Source organism: Trichosurus vulpecula, chromosome 6 (assembly GCF_011100635.1).
Source record: "Trichosurus vulpecula isolate mTriVul1 chromosome 6, mTriVul1.pri, whole genome shotgun sequence".
In the NCBI taxonomy this organism is placed as follows: domain Eukaryota; kingdom Metazoa; phylum Chordata; class Mammalia; order Diprotodontia; family Phalangeridae; genus Trichosurus; species Trichosurus vulpecula.
Genome location: NC_050578.1, coordinates 49,091,067 through 49,108,991, shown reverse-complemented (window position 1 = coordinate 49,108,991; position 17,925 = coordinate 49,091,067). Strand labels below are relative to the sequence as shown.

Below are 17,925 nucleotides of genomic sequence, written 5' to 3'. Positions count from 1 at the left end.
AGAGTTCATCATTTCTCTCTCTGGAGATGGATAGCATTTTTCATCCTGACTACTTTGGAATTGTCTTGGATCATTATATTGATCAAAGTAGCTAAGTCTTTCACAGTTCATCATAGTTACAGTACTGCTGTATACAATGTTCTAGTTCTGCTCACTTGGTTCTGCATCAGTTCATATAAGTCTTCCCAGGTTTTTCTGAAGCCATACCCCTCCACTTTCCTTATAGCACAAAAATGTTCCATCACAATTATATACCACAACTTGTTTAGCCATTCTCTAATTGACTGGCATTTCCTTAATTTCCAATTCTTTGCCACCATAAAAAGTTGTTATAAATATTTTTGTACATATAGGTAGGTCCCTTTCCTTTTTCTTTGATCTTTTCATAGCCCAGACCTAATAGTGTTATGACGGATTAAAGGTTTTATAGCTCAGTTTTATAGCCCTTTGGGCATAGCTCCAAACTATTCTCCAGAAATAGTTAGATCAGTTGACAACTCCACCACCATTTCATTAATGTCCCAGTTTTCCCATGTCCCCTTCAGCATTTGTGATTTCTCAAAGATGTGAGGTGGTACCTCTGAGACACTATTTAATTCAGTATATGGAGACTGTTTATTACCTGATCTTCTGATAGGTACCTACACTTATTCCCCTAGATTTTTCGTTTACCTAACATATATACCTAGGGAAAAGGTTATTTACCTATAAAGCCTTACATAAGCAAGCACGTCTCTTGCATTTGTTTTTTTAAGTTTCATTGGAATTGATGAGCTTCATTTTGGCAAATAGAACCAGATTAAGAAACTAAGAAGATTATTCTAAGAAATTGGAGATTTTTATGGACCAATGAGCTGACGCTGGCATGGTGTGTGTGTGTGTGTGTGTGTGTGTGTGTGTGTGTGTGTGTGTGTGTGTGTTTGTGTTTTCCAGTTCTCCAAGGGTACACCATCCCTAAGGGCACTCTGATTATAGCTAACCTGTGGTCAGTACACAGAGACCCTGCCATATGGGAACAACCCGACAACTTCTGTCCTGAGCGATTTCTTGATAAAGAAGGAAAACTTATCAAAAAGGAATATTTTATTCCATTTGGGATTGGTAAGTTCCACCATGGAAAATTGGCTTTGTTCAAAAGGGAGTTGGATCCAAAGGGCCTTTAATCATTTCATGTCAAGATGGTAAAGAAAAAACAAAAAAATAAAACTCAAATGCCCTTTTTTGTTCCCATAATGTTGATAAGCTACAAGTTAGTGCAAGATGGGTAATTTAGACAATGCTTCTCTACTGTGATCAATCCTGACATTTAAAAACAAACCTATCTTCATGGATTTTCAACTTAGAAACTATTACTAATAATAAAAACTAAAATTCAGCATATTAAGGGTTTTTTTAGTGTTTTACATTTATCATCTCATTTCATTTGATCCTTACTACAAACCTATGAGCCACTATTATCCCCATTCTACGGGTGAGAAAATTGAGGCTTAGAGTGGTTGAATAGTGACTTGCCTAGAGTCATACAGCTGATAAAAGTATGAGGCAGGATTCAAATTCAAGTCTTCTTCAAAGTGTAGTAAATGACATGCCATGTAGCTGCCCCAATTCTACTCCCAGAAATAATGTTCCAGGTTGCCTCAATGGTGTTCCTCAAACACAGACTGCTGCTTGAATTAGAGCCAGTCACTGGCCTTCTGCCCAAGTTGCTCTTTGAGAGGGATGAAACCTTGACTCCTGCCTGTCCATATTCTTCTAAAGGTATTAAATTGGAGAAATTATGATTTGTCTCCAGTTTAAAAAAATGCTTTCCAAATGTGCTTGCTTTTATTCTCTCTAATAAAAATTGAGGGAAGCATCTTAGTGTAGGGAATGGACAAAAAACTGGCCTCGATGTCAAGAAGAACTGGTTTAAGTCTTGCTTTTAACACATACCAGCTGTGTGATCCTGGGGTAAGTCAATGAAACTTCTCGGTGTAGCCCTAGGTGACTATGTTGAGACCATTCATTACAGAGTAGTGCTCATCTTCTGCCCTGGTCAAAGGAATTTCCTTAAGGTAATTCTCCTTACAAGTAGAGTCCAACCCAAATGTCAGCCACCAAGCTTTACTTAAGGATCCCTGCCATCTGCATATTGACTTAACAACCACAAAGTAAGATTATCTATGTCTTATTGTATTTTTTATTTATTTTGTCGACTATTTCCCAATTACATTTCAACTTGATTAGGGTAGCACTCCAGGCTCCTTATTTCACACCCTTGCTGTACACCAATAAAATCACAAATCTGGTCCCAAAACAGAAAGAAAATGTGAGAAACATGGGGAAGACAGTGGTGGCCTGATGTAGGGGCGGGGGAGGAGAAAAGAACAAGCGTTTATTAATCATCTACTCTATGCCAGGTATTGTGCAGAGGATTTCACAAAGATGATTTCATTTATGCTGAGTTTTATTCTCTGATCCTGCTTTGATTCTGTGTCACATTCTGGGGATCAGTATCCTAAATTCTACCGAGCAAATACACCCTTGAAACCATTTCTCACCCCAGGTCAATTTTGTGACATCAACTCTCTCATACTCAGATTTCCTTTGATACATAATCCTTGCTTACCTCTGGCTCAGCTTTTCTGGAACTCCCCTAAAATCTAGCTGGGCAGTAAAGATAAATTCATACCCCCTCAACCAAATTCGATCTTTGGGTTTAGATCAGGAAGCTAAGAGATCATCCAGCCTTGCCTCTTTATTTAACAAGTGAAGTAACTGATGGCTACCAGAAAGATTAAGTCAATTGCTCAAATGTCAACGTGGCAGGAAAAATTAAACCCCGGAGTTTTGTTCAGTTGTTTTCAGGGGTGTCCAACTCTTCATGACCCCATTTGGGGTTTTCTTAGCAAAGATACTAGAATGGGTCACCATTTCTTTCTCCAGCTCATTTTACAGATGAGGAAACTGAGGCAAATGGGGTTATATGACTTGCCCAGGATCACACAGTTAGTAAATGTTTTGAACTCAGGTCTTCCTGACTCCAAGCCTAGCACTGTATTCACTGTACCACCTAGCTGCCCTGTGCCACCTAATACTGATTGCCAATCCAATAATTTTCCTCAGCTCTGCCCAACCCATGATTACCATAGATAATTAAGTCACCAAATATTGTGGCAGATGAATCATACTCTTAAGGGTAAAGATATTCCCCTGAAATATTATTTTTATTAATACATAGCTGCATAGAAGTGGTGTGTCATAGTGGATAGGAAGATGCCTTCAAAACCAAGTCTCTCATACACACTAACTACGTGACTCAAGGCATATCCCAGTCTCTCCATGTTCTAAGACAGAACTGTCAAGCATGCTACCAGACCAACACTCCAAGTACTTTGGGAGCCAAGTTAAAACGTAATTGGAAAATGTTTACCAAATAAACAAAAATACAACATAGATATTGTTAATTTGTGGTTTTCTAAATCAATATGTTTCCACAGGGATCCACAGCTCCTGGGAGAGCTCTAAAATTTTAAGTGGCCTAGAGGGTACTGACCTGCATTGGTAAAGTTTCCTCATCTGTGAGTTCCCTGAATTATAGAAATCATAGGACCAGGTCTATATCTATATCCACAGTGATAGATATATTTATTTATATCTATATCTAGTGGACTTTTGGAGAAGGAAATGACAAACCACTCCAGTATCTCTGCCAAGAAAACCCCAAATGAAGTAAAGAAGAGTAGGGCATGACTGAAAACAACAAAAGTGGACTTTTATCCACTAACTGATATATTAGGGAAAATTAATTAAATTGGGAAATATTTTTAAAAAATCAAAAAGTCCACATAGATATAGATATGGATATAGATTGATATAGATATAAATAGAGATTCAAATATAGATGCTGATATGGAGAGATGCAGATATATAGTTAGGGATATCCCTGTATATGTTTCTACTACAGAGTCCTGCCTGTATCTGCATCTGAAAATGAGTAGAATTCCACCTAGCTCCATAAGGAGTGAAAGGGCATGCATGTAATCCCTGCTGCTGGGGAAGCCGAATTCTGGGTTCAGCAATTCTGAACTATGGGAAGGTTAAAAGCCCATCAGGTTCTGTTGCACTGTCTAGGACTAATATGGTTAGCCTCCAGGACCAGGCTGCTAGTGAGGACAAACCACCCCAGGTAAGAAAACCAGAATATAGTGAAGTTCCCAAGGTGACCAGTAGGGCTCAGGCCTGTACATAATTGAGGCCCTGGCAGCCTGCGTGAGATGGGGACACCCAATCTCCATGCTCCTCCTCAAAAAAAAAAAAAAAAAAGAATTTCACATCGATCAAATTGGCCCTATTTGGGGTGGGGTGGAGTGATTTTATTAATTTTTATAGTATTTTATTTTTTCCCCAGTTACATGTCAAGAAAATTTTTAGCATTCATTTTCACAGAGTTTTGAATTTCAAATTTTTCTCTCTCCCTTCCACTCTTCTGAAAATGGTAGGCAGTTTGATATAGTTTATATATGTACTATTGTGTAAAAAAAATTCCATATTAGTCATAGTTGTGAAAGAAGAAACAGATTTAAAAAAACATGAAAGGAATAATGTAAGTGAAAAAAAATACTTTAATCTGCATACAGAGTCTATCAGTTCTTTATCTGGATATAGATAGCATTTTCCTACATGAATCCTTTGTACTTGTCTTGGATCATTGTGTTGCTGAGATAAGTTGAGTCATTCATCGTTGATCATCACACAATATTGTGGATGCTGTGTACAATGTTTTCCTGGTTCTGCTCATTTTGCTTCACATCAGTTCATACAAGTCTTTCCAGGATTTTCTGAAATTTGCTGATCAATTCATTTGTTTTTAATCTCCTCTTTAGGAAAGCGTGTATGTATGGGAGAGCAACTGGCCAAAATGGAATTATTCCTGATGTTTGTAAGCCTTATGCAGACCTTCACCTTTACTTTACCTAAGGACTCCAAAAAGCCCATCATGACCGGAAGATTCGGCTTGACTTTATCACCACATCCATTTAATGTGATTGTTTCTAAAAGATGAAGAAAAGACCCAAGAAGAGAAGGTGGAACAGAAAGTCAATTTAAAAGTGAATTTCTTCTGAAATGCTGGTTCTTCCTTCCACAGTTACAAGCAACCATTCTGAGGCTTACAAATTTCTGGTTCCGAGTCCAGGTTAGGGGGAAATGGAAAATAGAAAAAAGGCAAGAGTGGGAACTTGCCTCTCACAGAAAATACCTGAATCCTAACAGAAATGCCCCAAGCATGCTGTGACTTCATCAGTCCAGTCATTTATATTTGTAAATTTACTTAAGTAGATATTGGCTAAGGTTCTGAACTGGGAAACAGAAAACATAGATTTTAATCCTGTTCAAGACTAATAAGTCAATTCTATCACCTCTTTGTGCCTCAATTTCCCCATATGTAAAATGTGAATAACAATTTCTAAGGGGTGAAGATTAAGAATTTGGTGTTTCTTGTTAAAATGAACTTTCAAGAAAGCGTAGGGAGCTTCTTGAAAGGCAGAGTCAAAGTTCTTTACTGTTTGTTGGTTGGTTATGACAGGTGACAAAATATGGACGCTTTATCCAAACTTGTATACTTTAAAATAGCAGCTCTCAAACTTTTTGGTCTCAGGACCCCTTTTACATTCTTAAAAAAATGACTGAGGAATCCCCAAAGAGCTGTGGATATTATCTGTCAATATTTACCATATTAGAAATGAAAACATCTTAATACTATTTCTGAAAATAGTTTTGACCTCACAAATACCCTGAAAGGGTCTTGGGGACCACCAAAGGTCCCCGGATCATACTTTAAAAACTACAGCTTTGGAGTGAAGAAGTAATTTCAGTTGGGACTTGAAAACTTGGAACTACATCAGGCTAGATCTCAGACTTCACTTTTTTTTTCTTTTTTCTTTCTTTTTTTGTGGGCATTGGGAGCATACATATCCATGTTGAAGAGGAAAATTCAAAATTTAACTTTTACAATCTATTTGAAAGTCACAGTTTAAATTTGTGTAACTACCTCTGAATGCTCAGTGTATGCATGATTGATAAGCATGACTGAAGAAAGAGCTGTGTTTATGTCAAAGAATTCCTTCCTTGCTGGGTTTTGCTTGTGATGACGTAGCTTTGCTTCATGTACGTTTACAGGCTGTAGTGTTTGAGTCGGCTTTCTTCCTGTGGTGTTGACCAGAAGAGAATAAAGATTCACCTGGGAATGGTTCTAGTTTCAGATCTCACCACACTTGTTCCATTTGCCTTTTCTCTTTTCATTCTTTCCAATGCACTCCATCCTTTCCTTAGAATACCATCATAGACCAAAAACAAAACAATAACCACAAAAAGCATGCCTATCTTGCCTGCATGGAGCCTGGCAAATGGTTTTTTTTAAAAAAGCCATATTTTAAAAGAACCTACACCAGAGATTCTTACCCCAGAGTCTGTGAGTTTAGATGGGAAAAAACTTTAAATCTTTATTTTCTCTAATCTTTGTAAGCCTGTGTATTTTGTTTAGTTATTTAAAACTATTCTTCTGAGAAGGGGTCCATAGGCTTCACCAGGCTACCAAAGGGATCCATCACACACACACACGAATACACACACACACACACACACACACACACACGCACAATTAAGAACCTCTGAGCCAGATGGACTAACTTGTATTTAATATTCTTTGTTGAACGTTAGAAAAATGGCCAATTTCTTTCTTTCAGTGCAACTAAAGGGAAAAGCTACTGTTGTATTCTAGTCAACCAGCCCAGGTGGTAAGCAAAATCCTTAGAATCAAATTCCTATGTTTCATTTTCATTGTGGAGGGCAAAAAAGGTTTATGGAGAATATTCTGCACTTCACCAAAAGAGACAGAGTATTTTTTTCTCTTTTCCATTACAAATATAGAAATGAATACTCTTCTCAGCAACACAAGGTACAAAGACAACTCCAAAGGACTCACGATGGAGAATGCTATCTACATCCAGAGAAAGAACTATGAAGTATGAATGCAGATTGAGGCACACTTCATGCTCGCCTCCCCCCCCTTTTTTTTTCTCTCTTTTTGTTTTTGGGTTGTTGTTGTTTTTTTTTGGTCCTGTTTCTTCTTTCTCATGATTCATTCCATTGGTCATAATTCCTCTCCACAACTTGACTAGTGTGTAAATTAATTCAGTGCGAAGTTATACGTGGAAGTTATATGGGATTCCATGCCATCTTGGGGAGGGAGGGAGGGAAGAAAATCTGGAACTCAAAATTATGCAGAACCGAGTGTTGTAAGCTAAAATTAAAAAATAATAATTAAAAAAAGAAATGAATACTAAGTATTAAGCACTTACTATGCACAAAACATTGTGCTAAGTGCTGGGGAGACACACAGACAAACAAGGCAGCCCCTGCTCTCAAGCTCACATTTTTTTTTTAAATTTCTTTTTCTATTTTATTTTTTCCAATTACATGTAAAAACAAATTTTAACATTCTTTTTTATATTTTGAGTTCCAATTTGATATAGAATATAAATGTGTAGTCATGCAAAACCTATTTACATATTAGCGATGCTGTGAAAGAAAACACAGGCCAAAAAAAAAAACAAAAACAAACCCAGCAACATGAAGAAAAATTAATAAAGTTTAAAAAAAGTGTGCTTCAATCTGTATTCAGACTAAATTAGTTCTTTCTCTGAAGGTGGATAGAATTTTTCATCATAAATTTTTCAGAACTGTCTTAGATCACTGTATTGCTGAGAAGAGCTGTTATTCACAGGTGATCATTGTACATTATTGCTCTTACTGTATACAATCATCTCCTGGTTCTGCTCATTTCAGTTTGCATCAGTTCATGTAAGTCTTTTAAGGTTTTTCTGAGAGCACCCTACTCATCATTTCTTATGGCACAACAGTATTCTATCCAACAGTATTCCATACCACAACTTATTCAGCCATTTCCTAATTGGTGGGCATCCCCTCAATTTCCAATTTTTTGCCACCAGAAAAAGAGCTGAGAAGCTCACATGCTAGTGAGAGAGACAACCAAGTTTTCAGCTTTCAGCTACAAGTCAGAAAGAAAGATCTCAAAGTCTTTAGGGTATAGCAGTAAAGTAAGATGGGAAATGCTGATTAGTTAATTAATTAGTTAATTATTTAACTGATAAACTAATAGATTTGAAATAGAAATTATTCATACTTCTAACAGATCCATGTTTTACATTCATACATTCAAAACCTTTCCTAAGCTTTTATTGTATGCATGATACCACAGTAGTGTGAATGAGGAAAGTATTAAGCCTGGAGAAGGCAAGGGTCCTACTTGGGGCATGCGACATTGAGCATTCTAACTTTACTTAAAGGCAAGAGTTACATTGGTTGACCTTTGTGTTGTTTGAAAATGCCATAACTCTGAATGGATGTCATTTCTTTGAATTGCATAGAGCTGCTTTTGTGTTTCATTTGTATGCTGGACTCTGTTGTGCATCATATGCCACTGTAAATAAAGTGAGGTTCAGCTAAGAGGGCATCCCTGCCCTCGTGGAGATTACAGACTAGTAGCAGCACAAGATGCAAACAAAGGGCACCATTACATGATGTTTCAAGGTGCATCATTAGAGAGTTGCAAAACACCACTTCAGGAGGTTAAGTAAACAAGTAAGGCATAGGGTTTTAACCTCTGGAGGGATCAAACCGTGGTTCCTATGTACCTAGTACATTCTATCTCCCCAGTGGAGAAACAGGATTCTTTACTTTCCTCCTGGGAGACAGGCAGTCCTTAGCTGTTGTCATTCTTTGGGAACTACGAAGAAAAAGGCAAAAATGCAGCAGCTGCCCTGAGATATACAAAGACAGAAGAAGCTCTGAATGATCGAGGCTTCAGTACATTAAAACTGGGCAGGAATTAGGGTCCAGAGCCCCAGCTCCTTGGCGTCAAACATTCAGACTCCTCTTATTCGCGATTGGGTTTTCTGTTTCCTTTTAATCCCACCTGAGTTTATCCAGTCATCCCCATCATCCAACATACATACCATACTACCTTTTCTGACTGTCTATTGCTTCACAAAATGGAAAGTAATGCCAGCTTAATAAAAATGTTGATAGGAAAATAAATCTATTGAGGGGGAGATGGAAGTAATGCATTCCAGACTTGAGTATAATTGGTTTTTGGATTAGCTGCCCTTCTTGCTTCTATTAGTTCAAGATATTGGCCACATAGGTTAATTCAGATTTGAATATTTTGCTTAAAACTGAAAAATTCTTAGGATAAAAGACTTTTGAGGTTGTGTGGCATAGTGGATAAAGAGCCCCTAGCAGGGGTGGGGAACCTGAGGTTTCAAGGCCACATGTGGCCCTCTAGGTCCTCAAGTGCAGCCCTTTGACTGAATTCAACCTTCACAAAACAAATCTCCTATTCTGTAAAACTTGGACTCAGTCAAAAGGCCACACCCAAGGATCTAAAAGGCCATATGTGACCTTGAGGTGGCAGGTTCCCCACCCCTGCTAAGGAACCAAGAAGCCATGGGACCCTCCTCTAACACATATTGCTGGCCCTATGACCCTGGGTAAATCCCCAGGGAACTCTCTTGGGCTATAAAAGAACTTCCAATCTGCATCAGTAGGCCTCTTTGAGAGTTGACTGCCTGGGCAATCTGTGGTCTGGGCAAAAACAGACAGTGAGTTAGGGAAATCATCCTAGAGATCTTGGGAGAAATAAATGCATGAATTAAGAGCACTTTGAAAAGTATACCTAACTATTGCCCCATGTTGATATTTCTGTGTGTTTTTAATTTCCCTTCTGGATCGGGAATAGGTTCCTTACTTAATTTATACATGAATTTTCATCATTACTAACCAAAGACTTTTTAATCTACTTTATTATATCCTGCTTTGTATGACTTTGCCAATTAGTACAGAGGTGAAATTTTTGTCAAAAGTTTAATTTCTCAAACTAAATCACTTGAAAAACTTACTTGTATAAGAACTTAAAGAATTTGTAAACCATCTTTTTTGCATCATCTTTGTAAAAAGGAAGCATTTTATGGTTTTTGAATTCTAAAATAAACTACTTTTTCTGCTTTGTCATTATTTTTTCATTTATTCAGCAGTTATTAACAGGCTCTGTGTGCAGAACACTATTCTTTGAGGGTCCTAAGGGGAGAGAGAAAACTTCCCTGAAAACGAGTCCCTGCCTTCATAGAGATTTATAATTAGTGGAGAGATAAGGCATAAACACAGGTAAGGGTGAATACAGAATGTTACATGAGAAAGGCCTCTGTGAGGCCTGAGAGAGAAAGTCTTCACTGACTGAAGGAGATAGAGAAGGAATCATGGAGGAAGTGGCCTTTGGGATGGGCCTTAGACTAGGGCCGGGAATTCAACAGGCCAAGAGAAGGGAGGGAGAATCATTCAGGCATAGAATCAGCAGAGGCATGGGAGGTGGAGCAGGGCACAGGTGTTTTGAGGGAACAGAGTAGAGTCCTGTGTGACTGGATCATCAAGTGTTCAGAGGAAAGTATTACGAGATAAGACTGGAAAATGTCAGCATTCCTACTACTTCTACTGCTACTAAAACTTTAAGGTTCGTAAAGCGCTTTACAAATATCTCATTTGATCCTCAAATGGGCTATTACTATTCCCATTTTGTAGATGAGGAAACTGAGGCAGGAAGTGGTTAAGTGATTTTTCCCAGGGTCACACAACGAACTAGTGTTTGAGGCAGGATTTGAATTCAGGTCTTCCTGACTATAGCCACAGTACTAGCTGCCTATGGTGGCTTACAAAATACACATAATTTCATGATTTATTATTTATTTATGAATTTAAATTTAAATTATTAATTTAATTATAAATTTATAATTCTTTATTATTATTCTGTAAAGAAAAAGACCCACATGTACAAAAATACTTATAGCAGCTCTTTTTGTGGTGGCAAATTGGAAATTGAGGAGATGCCCATCAACTGGGAAATAGCTAAACAAGTTGTGGTCTATGAATGTAATGGAATACTATTCTATAAGAAATAATGAGCAGGCAGACTTCAGAAAAACCTGGAAAGACTTACATGAACTGATGTTGAATGAAGTGCAGAACCAGGAGAACATTGTATACAACTGTGTGAGCAATATTGTGTGATGATTGACTTTAATAGACTTACATCTTCTCAGCAATACAATGACCTAAGGCAATTTCAAAAGACTCATGATGGAAAATGCTATCCACATCCAGAGAAAGAACTAGGGAGCCTGAATGCAGACCGAAGAGTACTATTTCCATTTTGTTTCTGTTTTTCTTTCTTGTGGTTTTTCCCTTTTGTTTTGATTCTTCTTTCACAACATGACTAATGTAGAAATATATTTAACATGATTGTACATGTGTAACCTAAAAAAGTTTTAAATATAAAATACCTATTAAAGCCTCAATAATGATTGGGTAGCACATCTAAAAACTGAACCTGTCCTCAGTAGGAGCTCTAAGAAGAACTGGGAAACAAGCCTTATGAAATCTGGTAGCGCTATTGCTTTCTCTCCCTTGAAAGTGAGAGCCTCTCCCTGACTGGTATACCCCTTGGTTAGAATGAAGATATTTTAACTTTTAATAGTATTTTATTTTTTTCCAATTACACGTAAAGATAATTTTGACCATTAATTTTTTAAAATTGAGTTCCAAATTTTCTCCCTCTCCTCCCCTCCCCCTAAAAAGGCAAGAATTTTATATAGGTTATATATGTGCAATCATGTAAAACATATTTCCATTTTAGTCATATTATGAAAGAAGAAACAGATCAAAAAGGAAAAACCATGAAAAAGATAAAGAAGGTGAAAATAGCTTGTGGTTCATTCCATTGGTTATAATTCTTCTTTGCAACATGACTAATATGAAAATATGTTTAATGTGAATGTATATGTAGAGCCTATATCAGATTCCATGCTGTCTTAGGGAAGGGGGAGGGAAGGGAGGGCAAGAAAATCTGGAAGTCAAAAGCCTGTGGAACTGAATGTTGTAAAATAAAAATAAATAAATACATACATACATAAGAGAGGCCAAAAAAAAAAAAAGGTGATCCTTCGAAACTGTATTCAAACCCCATCATTTCTTTCTCTGGGTGTAGATAGCATTTTCCATCACAAGTTCTTTGGAATTTTCTTGGATCATTGTATTGCTGAGAAGAGCTAGGTCCTCCATAGTTGATCATTATACAATGTTGCTGTTACCGTGTACAAGTTTTCCTGGTTCTGCATACTTCACTTTGTATCAGTTCATGTAAGTCTTTCCAGGTTTGTCTGAAATCTGCCTGCTTGTTATTTCTTCTAGCACAACAGACTCCATTACATTTATATACCACAACTCATTTAGCCATTCCCCAATTTATGGGAATCCTCTCAATTTCCAATTCAAGAAAATATTTTAGATGAATTAATAATTACTCTATAGCATAGCAGAGTGGCAAGTGGATAGAGATATGGCCTTAGAACTAGGAAGACCTGAATTCAAGTCTTATCTCTGATAAATGCAAGCTTTGTGACCCTATACACATCACTTCTCAAATTACATGACTCCCCAAGACCTCCAGATCAAAACTATTTTCATAATAATAGTATGACATTTTAATTTCTAACATAGTAAATATCAATAGAAATAAATCATAGAAAGAAAAGCCCTTGGGGGAGGGGTCAGTAAATTTTTTTAATAGTATAAGCACTCCTGAGACCAAAAATTTGAGAACCACTGCTCTAGGCAACTCTCTAAGACTACAGGCATACTTCGGAGATATTGTGAGTTTAGTTTCAGACCACTGCAAGAAAGCAAATATTGCAATAAAGTAAGTCGCATGAATTTTTTGGCTTGCTAGTACATATAAAAGATATGTTTACACTATACCGTAGTCTAGTAATTGTGCAATAGCATCATGTCCAAAGAAAGCAATGTACATGACAATTTAAAAATACTTTATTGCTTAAAAAAATACTAACCATCATCTGAGTCTTCAGTGAGTCATAATCTTTTTGCTTCATGGAAGGTCTTGCCTCACCGTTGATGGCTGCTGACTGATTAGGATGGTGGTTGTTGAAGGTTGGGCTGGCTGTGGCAATTTCTTAAAATGAGACAACAATGAAGTCTGCCTCATCTATTGACTCTTCCTTTCACTCGAACACTTAGAGGCCACTGTAGGGTTATTAACTGTCCTAATTTCAATATTGTGTCTTGAGGAATAGGAATAGGCCTGAGCAGAGGGAGAGAGACAGGGGAAGGGCTGCTTCATGGAGCAGTCAGAACACTACATTTATGATTAAGTTCATCATCTTATCTGGTGACTGGTCTCTTGCATCTCAAAACAACTACAATACATAGTAGCATCAAAGATCACTGATCACAGATCACCATGACAGATATAATAATGAAAATATCTGAAATATTGGGAAAATTAGCAAAATGTGACAAAGAGACACAACGGGAGCACATGCTGTTGGAAAAAAAAATGGCACTGATAGACTTGTTCCATACAGGGTTGCCACAAACCTTCAATTTCTAAAAATGGCAACATCTGTGAAACAAAGTTAGTAACACGAGGTTTGCCTGTATAGGGCTCAGAGAGGGTGCTGGCATGCACTGGAAAAGGGACTTTCTTCACTCTGAGAGCTCCTTGTGTGAATTAAGTCCCAGACCTAATTTCTTTCTATCTATATAGAGAAAGACAAGGAAGGATATGCTAGAACAAGGAAGGATTCTACTCCCATCCCTACCATGGGAAAATAAAGAGGTAACAATGTTATTTATGTTATCTACAAGTTTGAAAAACAAATATACTTAAGAGTAGAGACAGGGTTGGGTTTTTTTTTCTTTATTGCTATGTCTATTGTGGCTTGATCTGGGAGAGAGGGGGGCAGGTCAAGGAGGGAGGGAGAGAGAATGAGTGTGTGCTGTTTCTCTGACTTAGGAATTCAACATACACTCCCTCCACCACCCCACCCCACTCCACTCCACTCCACTCCACCCCACCCCACCCCACCCCACCCCCACCAAGCTTTTTTATTGTTCTAAGAGCTGAAAGGCTCTGAAATCTTCTTACTTTCTGCCTAACAGAAGCAGCAACACATCCTAGAAAAGCCATCCATAATCTATGCCTTGACTTCCTTTCTTCTTACTCTCATATTAACTCTTTGCAATCTTGCTTTCGATTTCATTTACCTGAAACTGCCCTTTCCAAAGTTACTAAAGATCTCTCAGTTGCCAAATCTAAATCTAAAGTCCATTTTTCATCCTTATCCTCCTTGATCTCTCTGCAGGCTTTGATTCTGCCCACCCTCTTCTTCACATCAGTTCTCTTCTCTTTAAGTTTTCTTGACACTGTTTTCCCTTGGTTCTGTCAGTCAGTCAATAAACATTAAGCACCTACCATGTCCCAGGCGCTATGCTAAGTGCTGCCGATACAAATACTAAAACAGTCCCTGCCTTCAAGGAGCTACCAGTCTAATGGGGGAAGATAAAACACACACACACACAAAAAAGCTGAAGAGGGAGGTGATAAGGAAGGAAATATACCTAATACAAAGATGTGATGGAGAAGTCTAATGAAGTTCTAATGAAGAGATGGTTGGGCTGGGCACCTTCTTTTTGGAGAAGGGGAAGGCAGGGCAATTGGGGTTAGGTGACTTGCTCAAGGTCACACAGCTAGTAAGTGTGTCAACTGTCTGAGGCCAGATTTGAACTCTAGTCCTTCTGATTCCAGGGCTGGTGCTGTATTCACTGCGCAACCTAGCTGCCCCTCCTAAAGACATCTTAAACTCAACATTTTTAAAATTGAATTCATCTTTCTTTCCAAACTTCCCCCTCTTCCTAACTTCCTTATCACTGTAGAAGGTACCATCATCTCCTCCCAGTCACCCAGGTTATCAACCAGTATATCATGTCATATAGTAACCCACTTCTACAAATAAAGTAGGGAGGTGCCTCCTCATATCTCTTCCTTGAGGCCAAACTTTGTCATTATAATTTGCAGCATTCAGTTTCAATTGTTTTGTGTTTCCTCTTTCCATTTACAATGTCATTGTTTACTTGTTTTTAGTTATGTCCAACTCTTCATGACCCCTTTTGGGGTTTTCGTGGCAAAGATATTGGAGTAGTTTACCATTTCCTTCTCCAGCTCATTTTACACATGAGAAAACTAAGGCAAACAGGGTTAAGTGACATGCCCAGGATCACACAGCTAGTAAGTGTGTGAGGCCAGATTTGAACCCAAATTTTCCTGACTCTAGGTCTGGCACTCTCTCCACTGCACCAGTTAGTTACACTGTCAATCACTGCATATATTGTTTTCCTGGTTCTGCTTACTTCACTCTGTTCAATTCATATAAGGCTTTCCATACTTCTCTACATTCATTGTACTCATTACTTCTTATAGCCCAGCATCCCACTACATTAATGTACCTGTTTGTTTAGCCATTCTCCAGTTGATGGGCATCTATTTTATTTCTAGCTCTTTGTTACTATAGAAAATGCTGCTGTGAATATTTTTGTATATTTGCGGCCTGCACTTCTTTCATTGACCTCCTCGGAGTATATATCTAACAGCGGTATCTCTGGGTCAAAGATGTGAATATTTTAATCATTTCCAAATTTCTCTCTAGAATGTTTGGACCAATAATGCATAAATAAATATGTTGGGCGGTGGTGGTTGTTGTTTCCCTAAACCCCCTCCAGTCTTTTCTCATCTTTGCCAGTTTTCTGTGGAGATTCAAAATTGTTTTGATTTACATTTCTCTCATTAGTAATTTGGAGCATTTTCCATTCCATTCTTAATAGTTTGCAGTTGTTAGAGAATCCTATTTATATCCTTTAACCACTTGCTGGCAGATGGCTTTTGTTTGTATAACAGTGACCCCTGGGTTGTTCAATTCGAAGCCCTCTTCTTAAGCTCCATCTTGTTTAACCTTTCTACTACACTTAAACATTGTTGATTCTCTTCCTCTATAATTTTTCCCATCTTAGTTTCCTCCTGGTTCTTTTTCTACCCCTTATCACTCATTTTCAGTCTCTATCACTGAGCCATCATCTTCCCCCTACTCACTAAAGGAGAACTAACACCCAAGATTCCTAGAGCACTGTATCTGGATTATTCCTCTGCCCTTATCACACTCTATATTGTATTACACTTGTGTTCAGGCCACATTCTCCACCCCCACAGGATTATAGAATTCTGGAGGAGAGGAAAATGATGATGATTTTTTTTTTCATTTTAGCATCCTTAGCACCATGCCTTATACATAACTGCCATTTAATAAGTGTTGAGTTATATTTATTTAAGAAGCTGAGATTAGGCAGAGCATTTGTATTTGACTAAATACATGCTAAAGAAATCCATGCTGGATGGGACACAATTTTAAAGGAAATCAGGGTCAAGTTTCATGATACTTCAAAGAGAGGAAGATTCTGAAAGAATATGAAGGATCAAAGAAAACACTTTTTTTTAATTCGTTCAAAAGGACAATTATTGGGTTGGCAATTACTAGACCCAGGACATACTTTCTCATTCCTATAGCATCTTCATGAGAATGATCACACATTTTGTGGGTATCCTTTCATGAAAATAGAAACAGGAAAGTTTTTACAGATAATTTTTTATATCATACTACATTCTCATAATTAATACAACTGACTGACGCGTGAAGAAAAAGTATGATTCTACCACATTATTTGCTGATTGCCAAAAAGCAACTGGTTCCATAGTGTGAGGAGCAGCTGGGTGGTGTAGTGTATAGAGTGCTGGGCCTGGAATCAGGAAGATTCCTTTTCCTGGGTTCAAATCTGGCCTCAGACACTTACTAGCTTTGTGACCCTGGAAGAGTCACTTAAACCTGTTTGCCTCAGTTTCCTCATCTGACCAATGAACTGGAGAAGGAAATGGCAAGTCATTCCAAATCTTTGCCAAGAAAATCCCAAATGGGGTCACAAAGAATCAGACATGACTGAAAATGACCAAACAACAACTGTAGAGTGAAACACAGCTCTCTATATGATCTTGTGACAAAGAAGGGGTTGTAATTTCTTATAATTCTGAAGTACATCATTGCCCAAGAGGTAATCCGGACTCGGAAGAAGAGGATGTGGGTTTGAATCCTGCCTCTGTTATCCCATTTCTGATGCTAGTACCTACGTGATCTTTAGGAAGTCAGTAAACCTCCCTCAGTATCAATTTCATTATCTATAAAATAAAAGAGTAGGACCAGCCAGCCTCTGAGGTTCCTTCCAGCTCTAGGTCTGTGATGGATGACATATTGATTACTTGGGTCAGACATTTTTCTTACACTCAAGTGATAGGGTTAAAAAAAATTCTACTAAAGAACAGTTTGAGTGGGGAGAAAACATTTTCACCTCTGGGGATCAGATAAAGTGAACTTGAGTTGGGCCATCAGGTTGAAATGAGAAAGGGAGTAAATTCCAGGCACGAGAGAGAGCTTGTGGGAATGCACAGGCGAGGCCAGAGACACAGTCAGACAAAACTGAATGGAGAGCTGTACTTAGAACTAGAAAGATCTGAGCTCTAGGCTCACTTCTAATACATACTGGCTGTGGGGCGCCAGTAATTCAGGGTCCCATGCAATTTTCTAAGTCTACAAATTACAGAACAAAGGCTGGCCTTCAATAGCAGAAGGGGCTTCCTCTACCAAAGAAATTGTTCTTGACCAAGATAATCAATAAATCATACATTTGTCTCCTCTTTCTACTACTCCCACTGTTACCACACTAGTTCGTCATTACCAACTATTTAGATTGTAGTCACCTTACTAGAGTACTCTGCCTCCATTTCTCTCCCACCTCCAATCCAACCTTTAAAGAGCTGATCACGTCACACCTCTGCTCCAAAATCTTCCCTAGCTCCCTATTGCTTACTGAGTATAGCTCAAACTCCTCGGCCTTTAAGTGGCACTTAAAAAGGTT

At 38.1% G+C, this 17,925-nt stretch overlaps 1 protein-coding gene across 1 annotated transcript in view; it reads left to right on the top strand.

Moving 5' to 3' along the window:
• Positions 1–6,248, top strand: part of LOC118854098 (cytochrome P450 2U1) — a 41,099-nt gene extending 34,851 nt beyond the window's left edge. Inside the window, exons 4-5 of the mRNA XM_036764421.1 lie at positions 934–1,101; positions 4,866–6,248. Of these exons, the coding sequence (XP_036620316.1) occupies positions 934–1,101; positions 4,866–5,044 (347 nt within the window). The 3' untranslated portion in view covers positions 5,045–6,248. The remainder of the gene's footprint in view (positions 1–933; positions 1,102–4,865) is intronic.
• Positions 6,249–17,925: the final 11,677 nt, after the last annotated feature.